At 35.3% G+C, this 18,305-nt stretch overlaps 2 protein-coding genes across 2 annotated transcripts; both read right to left on the bottom strand.

Annotated features, from left to right (window-relative positions):
- Positions 1 to 562: 562 nt before the first annotated feature.
- LOC308552876 (olfactory receptor 9S13-like) lies at positions 563 to 1,498 on the bottom strand (the record flags this gene model as incomplete). The annotated part of the gene is made up of 1 exon (XM_081128263.1): positions 563 to 1,498. The coding sequence occupies one exon, from the start codon at positions 1,496 to 1,498 to the stop codon at positions 563 to 565; it is 936 nt and encodes a 311-aa protein (XP_080984389.1).
- An 11,696-nt stretch (positions 1,499 to 13,194) lies between these two features.
- On the bottom strand, positions 13,195 to 14,163 carry LOC308552881 (olfactory receptor 9K2; the record flags this gene model as incomplete). The annotated part of the gene is made up of 1 exon (XM_081128267.1): positions 13,195 to 14,163. Exon 1 carries the CDS (start codon positions 14,134 to 14,136, stop codon positions 13,195 to 13,197), a length of 942 nt encoding a protein of 313 aa, XP_080984393.1. The 5' UTR covers positions 14,137 to 14,163.
- Between the last annotated feature and the right edge of the window lie 4,142 nt (positions 14,164 to 18,305).

An 18,305-nucleotide genomic window follows, 5' to 3' on the forward strand; every position in this document is an offset into this window, starting at 1 on the left:
CACACATTTTACATGTGAAAAATTGTTTCTCTAATAATATATTATGGGTTCCCTCTTATAGGAGTTATAACTCTAAAGATGATAATCCTTAGAATATAAACTTGGATCTTTGGAAGAGCATAAGTCTTTTATTTGAAAATGTTTTATGTAACCATTACCATTCTGTTCTGTCACTTACACAATGGGGTGTTATCTTTTCCAAACAAACATCAATTTAGTAGCTTTGTAGAATGAAAAAATAAATAACAGTTTGCACGGATCAATATTATTTTAATTATTATATAATAAGAGCTCTTAATATTTACTTCTTAATCAAAGTAAAACTGAAATGAAAATATTAATGCATCATAAATTATGAACATATATGATTTTATATATTCTAAGCAAATGATGTATAGACCTACATTGTTAGAAATATTATTTTGTAAAACAGAAAAATATTTCTTGCCATATATAAAAAATATCTTTGATACAATAATTTTACAAGGACAAGAGTAACTTGGATCCTTAGAAAACAAAATTTGTCTGCTATGTAATGATTTTACAAATACCAGTGAAAGAATCATTTCCCGCATAATATTCTTTTCACAGCATCTTTCACATCTTTGTTTCTCAAACTATATATTAGAGGGTTTAGCATTGGTATTATAAGTGTGTAGAAAACAGCTACAATCTTGTTTTGCCCTGGTGAGGAGATGGCTTCAGGTTGGGCATACATAAAGAACACCGTCCCATAGAACAAACTCACCACTGCTATGTGGGAGCCGCAGGTAGAGAAGGTCTTCCTCCTGCCATGGGTGGTGGGGATCCTCAGCACAGTGGAGAGGATATACGCATAGGAAACCAGAATGACAGTGGTGGTGGTGATGATGATGAGGGCAGAGAAAAGAAACAGTACAATCTCATTTACAAAGGTGTCAACACAGGAGATCTTGATCAGGGCTGGGACATCACAGAAAAAGTGGTCCAATCTGTTTTCTCCACAGAAATGCAAACTGAAGGTGAGACCCGTTTGGACTATGGAGTTGATGCTTCCACAGATATAGGATCCAGTTACCAACCGAACGCAGACTTTCTGGGACATGTGTGCAGGGTAAAGGAGAGGGGAGCAAATGGCGGAGAATCGATCGAATGCCATGACAGCCAGAAGAAAGCCTTCAGTTGTGACAAACAGGGCAAAAAAGAAAAACTGGGCTGCACATCCATTGTAAGAAATTTTCTTTTCATTAGACAAGAAGTTGGCTAAAGTTTTGGGAGCAATGACTGTGGAGTAGCAGAGATCTAAATATGACAAGTTTCTGAGGAAGAAATACATTGGCGTTTGAAGTCTGCAGTCACTCTTAATGACAATTACCATGCTGATATTTCCCACCACAGCGACCATGTAGATCAGCAAGAATACTAAGAATAAGAGGATCTGTAGCTCTGGACGGGTTCTGAACCCTAATAGAATAAACTCAGTTACCTCTGAGTAATTCCTATTAAACTCATTCTTCATAGTTGAGATATAGGTGGAACTGAAGAGAAGGTAAAAATGAGAGAAGTGAGTGACCAGAATACTTGTTTTAGTCAAAATAACTAGGAACCAGCATGAAAAAAACATTGTTTAATATCATATTGTTTCCAATACTTGGCAAAACACCAATGAACATAACGAATGAATTACTACAAAATAGAAAGAGATTCTTAGATGCAGAGAACAGACTGATGGTTGCCGGAGGGGAGAGGGGTTGGGGGCTGGGTGGCAAAGGTGAAGGGATGAAGTACAAATTGGTGGTTACAGAGTAGGCACAGGATGTAAAGCACAGCGTAGGGAATAGAGTCAACAACATTGTAATAACTATGGGAGGTGCCAGGTGAGTACTTGAAATATTGGGGGGAATCACTTTGTAAAGTACATGACTGTCTAACCACTATACTGTACCCCTGAAACTAATAAAAATAATATTGAATGTAAACTGTAATTTAAAAACAATTTTTTTAAAAAAAACAAGTATGAATTACTATTTTTAAAAAGTCTTCCTAATGAAGAATTCAATCTAATTGGTTAGCCTTTAAGATATACGTATTTGCTAATAATGTAGATTTACCTTCTCAGCATGCTTTGGGGAAATGAAGATTCTAGGAAAACCTCTGAAGACAAGAATTTATTTTCTTTTTCTTTCTTGATTTATTATTAGTTTACTGCCATTGAAAGTTGCCTCCTTTAGTGGAAGATATTTCTCACAGATACTATAATCCACCTAAGATTCTATTTAAAGTGAAAATTTGTTCAATTGATGGTCTCTCATTTTATTTTTTAAATAATCATCTAGTTTATCTGCTATAGAAAAGTAATATACAAATATTGTATCTGTCTTTCTTGCGTTAGGAAAATAATTTCAGATCCTGTCAAAAGCATCATCCTTTTACACATTAACCTCATGTCCTTATTTCTTCCATTATTTTTGTCCCTGTAGAGATATACACTCTTAGTGGCACAGTTCATCTGCTAAAAACAGAAGTCATTCTTTCTTATATTTCCTAAACACAATGAAATCAGACTTTTATTGTTTTTCTTCCTAACTTCCTTCTTTCCTTCTTTCCTCCCCTTGTTTTCTTTGCATTTTATAGATTGGAATGCAAGTGGAGAATTCTAAAATCTTGAGCAGAGATATTTCTGTCTTTTCAGAAACGCAGACATCTGTGAAGGGCAGAAAGCATACAGAACAATCTAAAGATAGCTACAAGAAAAGGGAAGAAATATGTATTTAAACAAGCTTCCTTTATATTTATTTAGACTTATGCTGTTATGACTATAAAATATCCTTAAATAACATACATTGGAAAAGTAGAGAAAAACTTTTAGTCTAATTTTATGAGTGGGAAAATTGAAACAAGAAAGATTTAAGAGACTTAGTTATAGTCATAAGATTGCACAGCATAATGGTTTATTATTCAATAATCTGTCACACAATGTAAAAAACTGACAAACAACAAATTTATGAAAATCTTATAATTGTAGAATTATAAAATTGATAATTCTGTATATATGTAAATTTATATATAAACCGTATAAGTATAATAAATTATATGTGATATAAACCATAAAATGTCTTTTGTAACTTTTTTTGTTGTCATTGCTATGATTTCACTAATTTTGACATTCTTTTAAAACAGCTTGGGACTATGGAAGTATATTACAATCAATTTGGTCTACTTCAATATCTTCTTTTTTCAAAAAATTAAAGGTTAACAGCAATGTTAACTGAATAATTTTAGAAAAGAGAAGAATGGTCAAAAATAACCTCTGGTAGGACCTATAAACTACAAAAAGACATGTTTTCGTTAAATTCATATTTTACATAAACAAGTTTCTGGTTTCAATAGAAGAATTGGGGGGGGGATATGTAACTAATGCTATCTAAAATAGTGTTGAAAATAAACACATTTCTTAAATATAAGAAATATTCTCAAGAATAGATGCTACCTTTCACCTTAGCTAACCCTCTGCTGTATGTGAAACAGAGTACAGTCATGAAGGAACAAAATATGAAAAGAAGCAAACCTTTGTTTAACGGAAAGCTGTTCTGCAACGTGGATTACATTCCTTTCTTCAGATCATGACTCAATTCCTAAGCTGAAGAAGTACCAGCAAAAATTTTAGCTTCTCCCTCTCTCTCTCTCTCTCTCTCTCTCAAGTTTACTGTACTTTTTTATTGATTAAACTAACAAACGGACCTGGGATGGTTTAAGAAATTTTCTCATGGGGAGGGAAACCAGAGCAGTGGGCATTCCCTCTACAAGATACTAACTAGGGACTAAGGTCTCTCTCCCAACAGTAATGTGTTTGTATCATAATGCAAAAAGAAAAATGAAAGAAGTTATCAATTAATAAATCCACCAGGCTTTTAGAAAGTTAGAAGGGCTCTCTAGGAAACGTGAGAACTATTTTCCTACTTACAGAACAAAATAATTTTAAAAAAACACACACATTTGAATGAGAAGCACTTGATTCTTTATTTTCATGACTTATATAGATGGGCATTCACGATTTTCTATTTGAATGGATTATGACCCATTTTAGAAACTCATTTCTTATCTCTATTATAAATACAGCATGCTTATATTAGAAGAAAATTAATACAGAGAATAATCTAAAGAGTCAGTGAAAGGCCTGGAGAGGGGAGGGGAATTTTGAAATAACAGAGTACCAAGAATGGGAGTCATACCTCCATCTGTGGTTTCAAGCCACAAGAAGAGGTGGTGTTAAAACATCCTAGAGTGGTGGGCACACGATGCAATATACAGATGACATATTATAGAATCGTACACTTGAAACCTGTATAATTTTATTAATCAATGCCACCCCAATAAATTTAATGCAAAAAATAAAATAAAGAAACCCTAAGAGTTTAAAACAAAGATCCTAGAAGCCTCGTATTTTCTTCAAGAGTGAGAGCCAGCTATGGTGGGGTTTACCCATTAGGTGCTAAAATAAAAAAGAGAAACACCCCAAGAAGTACATTGAAAGATGAAGAAATTCCCTCTCTCCATGCATCCTCAGTTCTGCCATTATTATGTGACAGCAACCATAGACATCATGTAAATGAACGAGTGCCACTGGATTTGGCCCACAGTAATGATCACTACTTCTAGAATATACCAAGATTCCTCAACTAACATTTTGGGAAAGAAAGAATCTTACATAAAATTTTTCAACATTTTTCATGAGCATGTTATGTGCATTTCAAAATTGTCCTAGAGATTCTAGGTTATTCTGATGACATTTCCCTTTGGCTAGAAAAACTTTCTTTGGCATTTCTTATTATGTAAATCTGTCATAGTGCATTCTCTTAGTTTTTCTTTATCAGAAAAGTTTTTTTTGCCTTTAGTTCTAAAGTGTATTTTTGCCTGGATATGACATTTTGGTTTGGTGTCTCCTCTTCCTCTTTTTAAGCACTTTAAACATGTTGTTCAATTGTCTTCCAGCTTGAATTGTTATTGAAAAAGTCTATGCTTTTTTTTTAAACTTGTATTTGCATATATTGTGTCTTTTCCCCTCTTGCTACTTTGACAATGTATTCATTTACACTCATTTTCAGAAATTGTATTCTGATGTGCTTTCATTTGGTTTTCTTTCTGTTTATCTTGCTTGAATTTTTGTGAATTTTCTTGCATCTGTGTGTTTATCATTGTCATCAACTTTGGGGGGAAAATTTGTTCATTATAGTTTCTAATATTTTTCTGGCTCCTCTTCTTACAATTAAGTTTGTAATGTTTTGTCAGTGATCATTAAATATCAGTGTGTTTTTTTTCCTTTTTAACCTGTGCTTATGTTTGACTTGTTTCTATGGCTATGTATTCAATTTAACACTTTTTTTTTCATGATTTGTTTCCTTTTTCTCAGGAATTACAGTCATTCACTGTTTATTGTACAATATCTAAAAATAGATGGTTCATATATTTTCTCCAGAGCTTATTTTTTGTCATGGAAGGCAGATACCACAGTAGTTATTCTTTCATGTGTAGGTGTGGAAACATCTTCATTATTTTTTAAATATTAAACTGCCTTTAAATTTGTAGTATAAACATACACTTCAGGGAGATTTTATTGTTCTGTTTATATTGAAGTATCTTATTTGCTAATATTCTGTTTAGAAGATTGACGTTAAATTTATGGGAGAGATTTATCTATATTTTTTTATTTTAACATCTATATAAGACTTATGACAGATTCATAAATATAGTCAGGAAGTATTTCCTTTATGACTATTCCTGAAAGAGTTTATGTAAAAAATGTCTTATTTCTTTCTTAAACATTTGAAAGTAAATACTGGTGAAGCCAGTGGGAAGATTATTAATAAAATTTTAACTTATTTAGTAGATATTTTAAAATGTATATTTTTCTTTTATATATTATTTATTCTATAAAATGTTTTCAATTTTAAAATCAAATTTTTGGTAAGAATAGTTTACTTTATTCTTTTTTAATATCAGGAGGATCTATAGTGATATCAATCTTCATTCTTGGTACTTGTGAATTAATGTTGCTGTTTTTCTTTTGTTAAATTAGTTAGGGTTATAGGCATATTACTAATCTTTCAAAGAATTGATGTTAAGCCATGAGAATATCCCTGCTGTGAGAAATCACTCCTGTGAAATAAACTGTATTTATTCAAAGCGTAAAATTCTGTGAGTTTTAACAGATACATCACCACATCAAGATACAGAACAGAACATTTTTATTACATCCAAAAGATTAAGTATGCCCCTTTTTTGTTCCAATCCTCATTTTAACTTCATTCCCAGAATAGTTTATACATATACATGACTTACATATATATACACACACAGTATGTGCTCTTTTCACACACTGCGTGAAATGATCTTGAGATTTATTCATTTTGCATGTATATAAGTAATTCATTCTTTTTATCACTGAGCAGTAAGTATTCCATTTTGTTTGTGCACTCTTAAATTGATGGGCACTGAGGAGGCCTTAGATTTTATGTGTTGTGAACAAAGCAGATACGGGCATTCGCACATACGCATTTGAGCCAGGGTGCATTCCTGCCCTTCCCTCTCTCAGCTCAGCATGATAGAAACCTCCCTCAGGTGTAAAGTGCAGCAGGGGAATATAGTCAGTAATATTCTAATAACTATGTATGGTGTCAGGTGGGTACGAGATTTATCGGGATGATCACTTAGTACGTTTTATAATGTCTAATCGCTGGGATGTACACCTGAAACTAATATAATATTGTATGTCAACTGTAATTGAGAAATAAAAGATTATTTTTAAAAATATATAGGTTAATTTATACTCTCAACAATAAAATTAATTTTTTAAAAAAGAAAAGAATATAGGGATTCCTCTCCCAGATTTCAGTTAAAGATTACTATATCACCTCGACAGTAGCAGGCTGCAAACATTTCTGATCCTCTCCAGCTCTGTGTTGCAGAAGCTCTATTCAAGGCAAGAGTGGCTAAAACGTCTGGAGAGTTCTTCCTCTACCTGGCCCCCACTTGTAGGGTAGAAGATCTACCCCAGGTGTGATACCAAGAATAAGGGGGCCCCTATTTCAGTTGCCCCAATTCTCTCAAAAGATAGAGGTTCTGTGCCAAGAGGCACCAGCTTAGAAGATCACGAGCTACTCACCTCCATAAAACCTGCTCATAAAACAAGGGATGTCACTGAGAGAAATGGGCCACTACTCCTGCTTCAGTTCCAGAACAGCTGGACATAGATCTTACCTAGAATATAAGGCAGGCCATAACAGCAGGGGGCTCCAAAGCTCTCCCCGAGTGAACTGGCTTTATTTGGACAAAAATGTGGGAAAATTCAAGCTTAAGTGAACTCTTAAATATAATAAAAATTTGATGATAAGAAATCAAGAAGAGGCTGGTAGCTCCATGAGAGCAAAAACCTAACTGTAGACCAACTAGAAGTTTCCCAGAGAAGACCAGGGAAGGAGATAGATAAGAAGGGCCCTCTTAGGATTGGAACAAACTTCAAAGACTGGCCTTAAAGACTATCCTTGAAAAAGGAATAAAATTTAATTAGATCAGAGTGTAGAACAGTATATGTCCCAGAATGTTTTCAAAGCAATAGAACAAGAAGAATTAGTGCAGGCTATCTGCTGGGTAGGAAACCTATAGAGGCACATCACTCAGCAAAATAATTAGGGGAAGACACAGCATTGTAACTGCATAAGCCTGAGATTGTGCCTCTGAGAAGTGACATCAGAGGCTTCTCAGAGCAAACAGAATTCAACAAAATAGTCCAACAAAGTCATTTAAAAAATAAAAAATTCAAACAACAAAAATAAAGAAATAGTATTCCATGTGTGTGGAGGGATTAATCAAAGAACTTATATGCATATATGCATAACCCATGGACACAGACAGGCCTGGGGGGGCAGATGAGGGGTGGAGGAGATCAGTGGGAGAAGAGGGAGGACATCTGTAATACTTTCAACAATAAAGATTAATTTAAATATATACATTATGTATAACTGAAAGAATGTCATATAGTTGAAATTATACAGTATAATTTGGCTTGTCAAATTGGCTTCTTCCACTTAATAACATGTGCTTATGGTTCGTCTATGTCTTTTCAAAGCAGATAGATCACTGAATATTATTCCTTCATCTGGATGTACCACGGTTTACTTATCCATCTACCTACTAAAAAATTACATCTTTGTTACTTCTAAGTGTGGGCAATTATGAATAAAGTGGCTATAAAAATCTATGTACAGGTTTCTGTGCAGACTTAAGTTTTCAGCTCCTTTGAGGAAATACCAAAAAGCACAACTGCTGAATCATATAGTAAGAGTATGCTTAGTTTTGTAGGAAACTGCAAACTGTCTTCCAAAATAGTTACACCATTTGGAATTCACCTACCAATGATGAAGATCCCTGTTTATTGCTCCACATCCTTGTCAGCATTTGATATGGTCAGTGTTTTAGGTTTAGGCCACTCTAACAGGTGTGCATTAGTATCCCACATTTTCTTTTTGGTTTTTTAAATTAAGACTTTAATTTTTTTAGAAAAGTTTAAGGTTCACAGCAAAAGAGAGGCAGGTACAGAGATTTCCCATATATTCCCTGACCCGACATATGCATAGCTTCTCCCATTAGAAACATTCTTCACCAGATTGGTATATTTGTTACAATTGATGAACCTGATCGATACATTATTATCAGCCAAAATTCACAGTTTCCTTCAGGGTTCACTCTTGGAATTGTATATTCTATAGATCTGGACAAATGTATAATGAGGTGTCCATAATTATGTTATCATACAGAGTATTTTCGCTGCACTAAAAATCTTCTGTGTTCTGCCTATTTAACTCTTCCTACACCCTACAGCCCTTAGCAACCATGGCTCTTTTTCCTGTCTCCATAATTTTGCCTTTTCCAGAATGTCATATAATTGGAATCGTACAATAGGTAGTTTTTTCAGATTGGACTCTTTCATTTGATAATGGTCATTTAAATTTCCTCCACATCTCTTACAGCTTGATAGCTCTTCTTTTCACGCTAAATAATATTCCATTGTCTGGATATACTGCATTTATCTGTTCACTTACTGAAGGAAATCTTGGTTGCTTCCAAATTTTGATAATTGTGAATAAAACTGCTATAAACATCTCTGTAAAGGTTTCTGTGTGGATATAAACTTTCAACTCCTTTGGGTAAATGCCAAACAGCATAATTGCTGAATCTTATTGTAACAGTATGTTTAGTTTTATAAGAAACTGCCAAATTTTCTTCCAAAGTGGCTGTACTATTTTGAATTCCCACCAGCAACATATGAGAGTTCCTGTTACTCCACATGCTTGCCAGCATTTAATGTTGTCAGTGTTCTGGATTTGGGCTATTCTTGTAAGTGTATAGTGGTATCTCATTGTTGTTCTATTTGCATGCCCTGATGACATACGATGTAGAACATCTTTTCATATGTTTATTTGCCATCTGTATTTCTTCTTTGGTGAGGTGTCTCTTAAGGTCTTGGTCCATTTTTTAATTAGGTAGTTTGTTTTCTTATAGTTGAGTATTAAGAATTACTTTCATATTTTTATATCCTTTATCAAATATGTCTTTTGAAAATATTTTTCCCCAGCCTGTGCTTTTTCTTCTCATTCTTTGACAATGTATTTCACAGAGCAGAAGTTTTCAGTGTTAGTGAAGTCCAACTTATTAATTATGTCTTTCCTGGATCGTGCCTTTGGTGTTGCATTTAAAAAGGCATCATCATATTCAAGGTCACCTAGATTTCTGTTATCTTCTAGAAGTTTTACAGTTTTGTGTTTTACACCTAGATCTATGATCCATTTGGGTTAATTTTTGTGAATAGTGTAAGGTTTATCTCTATTTCACATTTTTGCATGTAGATGTCCAATTACCCCAGTACTCTCTGTTGAAAAGACTATCTTTTCTCCATTGTATTACCTTTATTCCTTTGTCAAAGATCAGTTGACTATATGTATGTGGCTCTATCTCTATTCCTTCTGTTCTGCCCCATTGCTCTATTTTTCTATTCTTTCCCAATACCACACTGTCTTACTGTGGCTGTATGGTCAGTCATGAAGTTATATAGAGTCAGTCCTCTGATTCAGTTCTCCTTCAATATTGTATTGGCTATTCGGAGTCTTTTGTCTCTGCATATAAACTTTAGATTCAATAGCTAAAGTTTGTCATCATCCAAAACAACTTGCTGGAATTTTGGTTGGGGTTGCATTCAATGTATAGATCAAGTTAGGAAGAACTGACATCTTGGTATTTCTTCTTCTCCATAAACATAGAATATCTCTCCATTTATATTTAAGTCTTATATTTCTTCCATTAACGTTTTATGGTTTTCCTTCTATAGATCTTGTGCTTACTTTGTGAGATTCATACCTGAATATTTTATATTTGAGGAGTGCTGATATAAATGTAACTGTGTCTGTCAGGGCACATGCCAGGGTTGAGAGCTTGGTCCCCACTCGGGAGCATGCAGGAGGCAGCTGATCAATGACTCTCTCATCATTGATTTTCTGTCTCTCTCCCCCTCTCCCTTCCTCTCTCTAAAATCAATAAAAACATATATTAAATGTAATTGTGTTTTTAATTTTCAATTCCATTTGCCCATTGCTGGTATATAGAAAGCAATTGACTTTTGTATATTAACCATATATCCTGCAACCTTCCTATAATCTCTTATTAGTTTCAGTAGTTTTGTTGTCAATTCTTTCTGATTTTCTACGTAGAAAATTATGCCATCTGTGAACAAAGACAGTACATTTCTTTATCCCTATTTTATATACCATTTTGTATTAGTTTGCTAGAACTGCCATAACAAAATACCATAGACTGGGTGGCTTAAAAAACAAATTTATTCTCTCATAGTTCTGGAAACTAGAAGTCCAAGATGCAGGTTTGGTTTCCTCTGAGGCCTCTCTCCTTGGCTTGCCAACAGCCACCCTCTTGCTCCCTCTTCACACTGGCACCCCTCAGTACACAGGCACCCCTGGTGTCTCCATGTGTCATAATCGTCTCTTTTTTAATTTTTTTAATTTTTAATTTTTTAAAAACATATCTTTATTGATTTCAGAGAGAGCAAAGGAGGGGGAGAGAGAGAGATAGAAACATCAGTGATGAGAGAGTCACTGATTGGCTGCCCAGCCCGCAACCCGGGCATGTGCCCCGACCAGGAATCGAACCCTGACCTCCTGGATCCTAGGTCGATGCTCCGCCGCTGAGCCATGTCCAGCTGGGCATAATCTTCTCTTCTTATAAAGATACCAGTCACTGTGCTAGAGCCCACCAACAGCCTTATTTTAATTACCTCTTTGAAGGCCCTATCTCCAATTACAATCACAAACTGCAGTGCTGGAGGGTTAGGGCTTCAACATACAAGTTTTGGAAGGTATAATTTAACCTGCAATACTTTTATTTCTTTTTCTTGTCTATTACATTAGCTAAAATTTCCAATAGGATGTTGAAAGTTGTGTTGAGGGGGGACATCCTCGCTTGTTCTTAATCTTAGAGAGAAAGCTTCTAGTTTCTCACAATTAAAGATGATCGTAGCCTTTTAAAATATGATCTTAGGCCCAACCAGCGTGGCTCAGCCACTGAGCATCAACCTATGGTCCAGGAGATCGAGGTTCCCGGTCAGGGCACATGTCTGGGTTTTGGGCTTGATCCCCAGTGGGGGGCCGACAGGAGGCAGCTGATCAATGACTCTCTCATCATTGATCTCTCTCTCTCTCTCTCTCTCCTCTCCCTTCCTCTTTCTGAAATCAATAAAGACATATTTTAAAAATAAAATAAAATATGACCTTAGGTTTTTTGTAGATACTCTGTCAAGCTGAGGAAATTCCTCCCTATTCCTAGTTTGGTGAGAGCTCTTTTTCTTTTTATCTGTTTGTACAATCACCATGCACACCGTTCAAGTTTAAAAATGGTGAGACACAATCCTTCAGTATACTCTCCTCATACTAATCAGTCAATATGTTCAGTGTATTTTACCTGCAATTTTTCAATTTTGTCTTTTTTCATTTACATTGACATACTTCAAGCACACATCAATAATATTAACTGATACAGCAGTTTCCCTGACTCGAATCCTATCCCTTGTTACATGCATCTTTCACATTGTCCTGAAGACTTTCCTTGATTACTAGCCACCTGGTCTCAAGCACCCCAGCTTGCAATCTCTGTATTTATCTTTGGCATACACATTTCTGGATTTTAATTGTCTGTCCAAGGATTTGACTCTCACACTAAATTGTAAGCTCCCTAAAGAATGAGGTTTTTTTATACCTGAGCCTATTACAAGACCGGAACATATTACACAGATAATCAATAAAATTAATCAAATAAATAAACATTTAAAGGCAGAGATGAGTAAATCTGGAGCACATTCTATTTTGGTGACTGACTTGCTCTATAACATTATTAAATATTTCTTACAATAACACAGGAAAAATTATAAAGGTAGAAATTAAAGGAATGATTGCTCAAAAATGTTTACATATCTCTATCTCCAATTCAGTTCTTCATATTAGAATTCAGCAATTAGCAGTGCCTCAGAGCACTCCGCCAAACCTGGCACACTCAATATACAATTTTCTAAATTAATGTATATAGTGAATATGATTTATTATTTGTTTCTTCTTATTACTCCTTCCTCTCAATATAACACATAAAAACCACTTAATTCAAAGTGAAAATTCAATAACCATTTAACATGGTTAAAAAATTGGGAAATATTTTATTTAAAAAAATAAATTGGGCATTATTTAGTCAATTATCAATGATTGTGTATAAGTGGAGGAGTAATTCCAAAGACAAACAGCAGGCAAAATATTGTTTAAACACTATAATAAAATATAAAAAGAGTGTTCAGCAGTATGCCATAAAACTAAATAGAAATCAATTCTGTGAAATAAAACATCATTGGAAATCGGTGGGGGGGTTCCTCTTGAAGAATGCTTCTCTAATATCCAGGACACCTCCAGTACCAGGATGTTCAAAATTAACATTAATATCTCAAAATTAATGTCTCAGAGGAAAAGAAAAAAGTAATAACGGGAGGGGTCGTCTCTGATGAAAAAGCTTCTCATAACACTTTTATAATGTTCAGGAGAATCGCTTTCATTAATGGCCATAAGGAGTATGAAATAAACAGCCACAGCACCTTTGGTGGAAGAGAGATAGTAATCAAAGGATAGCATTTTTCTTCTCCAGAATTTTTTTTAGAGCTTCTTTGACATCTTTGTTTCTCAGCGAATAAATCAGAGGGTTCAGCATGGGAGTGACCAGGGTGTAACATAAGGAGGCCACTTTACTCAACTCGGGAAACCTGTCCGGAGTGAGATACATGAAAAAGACAGCACCATACAGGACACTCACGGCGCCCAGGTGGGAGCTGCACGTGGAAAAGGCCTTCTTACGCCCCTCGGCCGAGTTTATCTTCAGAACTGTGGACACGATGTACATATAAGAAACAATAATGACGATGATGGTAGGCAAGATGATGATGCTGGAGAGGAAAAAAGAAATCATTTTATAGATAAAGAGGTCAGAACAAGAGAGCCTCTGCAGTGGACGAGCATCACAGTAAAAGTGGTCAATGGCCCGAGAAGAACAAAAGGATAAAGTAAATGTCATGCTGGTCTGAAGAACTGAGGTGATGCAGCCACAAAAATAGGAACCGGCCACCAACTGAATGCAGAGACGGGCTGACATCTGGACAGAGTACAGGAGCGGGTTGCAGATGGCGATGAAGCGGTCATAAGCCATGGCTGCCAGGAGAAAGCCCTCAGTCACAATGAAGAGGGCAAAGAGAAAGAGCTGGGTCACACAGCCTGCAAAGGAGATGGACTTGCTCTCAGACCAGAAGTTGATCATGGCCTTGGGTGCAATAACAGATGAGTAGAAGAGATCAATGAAGGAGAGGTTGCCTAGGAAGAAATACATTGGTGTGTTCAGCCGGGGGTCGGTCATAATAATGGCCATCATCCCGACATTCCCCAGAAGGACCATGGCATATACAAACAGGAATAGCAGGAAGAGGAGAGTGTGGAGCTCGGGGCGGACCTTGAAGCCTACAAGAATGAAGTCAGTCACTTCCGAGTGATTGTTTATTTCTCTGTCAACCATGGCAGAAACCTGCTGAGAGGTACAAGGCAAAATACATAATTGAAACCTTGACTTTGATCCTAGCTGCAAATAATCTCTTTAAGTATTAGGATTTACAAAGCTATTTTATAATCATTTTTCATTTTAAGCTTATAAAGTTACTGTGAGTTAACTTCAACCCAATTTCAACTGATGATGGATCAAAAGATTAGTTTTATGTCCTAATTCCTATAAGCAGTGGAATTCAATCTTTTCCTGTAAGTCTAATGTAGTGTCATTCCACCCAAATGCTTCTCAAATTTGTATTTATCACTTCTCTATTCATTTATGACTTGTGATTTATGCATAAATTCTATGTCATGAAGCACTGATTGGGAGAGAGAACAAATAATTTAACAAATGATGTTTGGGAAGCAATTTTGATGTTTGGTTTTGAAGATATAGTCTAGTTTAGGAAAATTTAACTGGATGACTTAAGTTGAAGTACCAGCAAAGATAAAGTAAGCAACTGAATTTAGAAACTGCTTAAGAGGTGCAATGACTTCTTGTGAGTAATGGAAACTCTGGATTCTGGTGTAACTTTTATACTCACTAAGATAAAAGTTGTGTACAACCAAACATAAAAATTATTAGCACTCACATGTTAGGATTTCTCTCCCAGATGAGCCTTCAAAGCCTTTTCATAAAGACAGTTTCCCTGCACTTCCCCAGCCCATGGTTCACAGTTTCCTAAGAGGCCTACAGGTAGTCTACATAAAAGTGAATTCTTTAGACATGAACACTGAACAAAAGATACATGTAAAGGAATTCTCAGTTGCGTTCTTGTTTACCCTGGACATAATTTCCATAGCCATCATTCACTCATTTACTAGACAGCTCAGCTAAGAATTTGAGCTCCTTGTATTAGCAATATGGATACCCTCCCTCTCCCCTCATGGTTTATATGCATGATTCTACCTACACAATAACAATAATAATAGCAAACACTTAATGTGGCACCGTTTATATTCCAGACACTTTTCCAACTGCTTTTATAATCTAGACAACAATAATATGAGGTAAGTACTGTTATATTCCCCAGCCGACAGATGAAGAAACTGAGGTACATAGAAATGACGCCTGTTAAAAGCCACCTGGTAGGATTGAAATTGGAATTATAAGCCTAGAAGCCTGGGTCCAGAATCCACACTCTTAACCACCGCATGATACCACTTTGGATAACAAGCCCTTCCTGTTCCTTTTCCTGACTTACTTCAACTTTAGAGTTCAGTTACAATTTCTTATCTTCAAAATACACTCCCCACTCTTCAATCTGGGTTAAAACATCTCTGCATACATCATGCTCCCAAGGATAGTAGCTACTATCATTATATTTTAATATTAAATATTAATAATTCTTTACTTGACAATACATTCTATACTATCAAAACGTCAACCTACCCTTCATGTATTGTCAGCATTATGTTCTGTTCCTGGCAAATGGCAATTAATCCCTGCATATTTATTACATAGATACAATTGAATGATATTTGATCATGCAGAATCAGAGAAAAACTTGAAGGCTGTACTACTGCAGTGGTTACCATGGGTTTAGGTTTAAATAGAGGTTAAGTTCCAGCGCTGCTTCTCTCATTTTCTAACTGGGACCTTGGACAAGTTACTTATGTAGCTCACTTATGTTGCTTATATAACTTACTTATGTTACTTATGTAAGTGACTCTTGTAATTTTGGTAAGTTACTATACCACTGTATGCTCATGTAAAGGAGGGATAGAACCAAAATACCCTCAAAGTATATAGTGAGGTAATGCAAATAAATCACTTAGCACCAATTTTGACAAAGTACTCAGTATATAATAAAAATAATAACATATAAAGATTAGCCATTATTATTTTTATTATATATTTTATGCTCAGTCCCACAATGCAAACCAAAGTAATCAGTGGTAATTAGGTTGAAAATTAATAACATGTATATGAACTTTTTTGGATAAACCATTCTAAGTTGAGAGAAGGAATCAGGGAAACTATTAAAAGTTTGAAAAGAATAAAGAAATCTGAGAGAAGCATGATATTTTACTTGAAGAAAAAAGAGAATGAACAGGAAAATGGTATGGTGACCTGCTATATTTTTGTTACTCACCAACTCCATCAGAAATTAAACATGCAAATAACTATATTATAAAGGAGCAAGATTTTAAATAAATCATACTTAGAGTCTGAGAAAGTATACAATATTTAAGCAGTGAAAAGGACCTGAAGTAGTTGTGAAATATTTTTTGAAAAATAATGTATTTTATTTATATTCCTTTCATCTTGCATAGGGGCAAGGATGTCGATCATTTTAATCTTGAAGATTTATTCCTATCAAACTCATTCTAATGTTAACAAGCTTATGACTGAAGACATTTATACTTGGAAAAGAGAGTTTTCCCAGAGTCATCAACAAACAAGTAGCCAGTTTGTGACTTATTATTTGTCGAAACTCACGTTTTAAAATTTAATCTTACCTTATGTTGTTGGGTAATTTGTCAGATTCTGTAAAATGAAGCAACAGAACTCCGATGTTTACCTCTTGTTATTATTTTAATTCTAGAAAGGATAAACAAAGTTAATTAATAACTATGTTCTGACTATAAGTACTGAAACACCATTACGTCAAGATGAAATGCACCTCTCCCCCTCCGAATTTCCAAATGCATGTTCCTTATCTCAGCATTAGATTCTTCCCACAGAGAAATCTGACTTCTCTTCCTCATGGTTCTACTTAACTGTTCTGTCCTTTAGTAGCTATCCCTTGAAAAATGCTGTAGTCCTATGTAGAAGAGAGAGGCCATTTCCCAAATGATGCTCTGTTAAAACTGAAATAAACCCAGGAATTCTATTCTATAGTTATGCATCAATCTGCAGGATTGCCTCTCTCCTGCATTCTTGGATGCTTGGATGTTTTTAAAGAAGGAGAGTAGATTGTATTGGATATGGAAGTAGAGGCCATGAGCCATCTGGAATCTCTGATAATATGCCAAAATAGCAGTAGCTGTTATCCATAATGGCCCTGACAGTAGCGTAACAGTGTAACTTTTTCAGATTATTGCAGCATTGAGGTTTCCCTCACCTTCTGGGAGGATAGTCCTTCTGGGAGACAGGGAAGCATAAGTAAGTTATTAAGATATCTAGGCTCCAGAGCCAAGTTCCATGAGGACCATAGAGGCTCTAGATTAAAAGAAAATAAACAAAGGGCGGGGGGGGGGGGGAGAGCCTAATAAGAGTCAAAATGCACATAAGAGTTTCTTTCCTTGCTGTGTGAATCCTTTGGGGGGAGAGGGGAGTCTAAAAGGACATTTTGATCTTAATTTCTTCATGGAAAAAGAAGCATTTCAATTTACCATGACAAAAGGTTCCGGTAGGCAAACAGAATAGTTATGAGAGGAAATATTGTCCCTCATAGTATAATTTATAACTTTATGAATGTTCCTATTCATAAAGTTCATTTCATTTTCACCCAAAACCTCTCCATAGTTATTCTTTAACTACATTTTGTCAATAATAATAAGTAATAAGTAAACTAGCATGACCAGATTAGGGGCAAAGCCCAACAAATGCCCTCTAATTCATTAAGTTGACAAGAAAAAAAAATCTGAGGTGTCCTAAATTAAATGACAGTAGGCCAGAGGGTGAAGGGAAAAAACTTGAAGTTAATCGTTAGCAGCCACAGGCAGACACCAAGGAAAGACCATCCACTTTGGAAATTAGCCCCTTATCAGATTCGTTCTTGGCAAATATGTTTTCCCAGATCGTGGGGTTCCTTTGTATTTTGAGGCTGTTTTCTTTTGCTGTGCAGAAGCTTTTTAGTTTGATGTTGTCCCATATGTTTATTTTTTCCTGTTTCTCTTGCCCTAGGAGATGTATCAGTGAAAAGTCCACTACATGGGATGTCTGTGACTTTACTGCCTATGTTTTCTTCCAGGATTTTTATGGTTTCATGACTTACATTTAAGTCTTTTATCCATTTTGAGTTTATTTTTGTGTATGGTGAAAGTTGGTGGTCTAGTTTCATTCTTTTGCATGTATCTGTCCAATTTTCCTGGGGTCTCTGTTCTGTTCCATTGATCTATATGCCTGTTGTTGTACCAATACCAGGCCATTTTGATTACAGTGGCTTTGTAATATAGTGTGAAGTCTGGTAACGT

Source organism: Miniopterus schreibersii (assembly GCF_964146895.1).
Source record: "Miniopterus schreibersii genome assembly, chromosome: 2".
Classification (NCBI taxonomy): domain Eukaryota; kingdom Metazoa; phylum Chordata; class Mammalia; order Chiroptera; family Miniopteridae; genus Miniopterus; species Miniopterus schreibersii.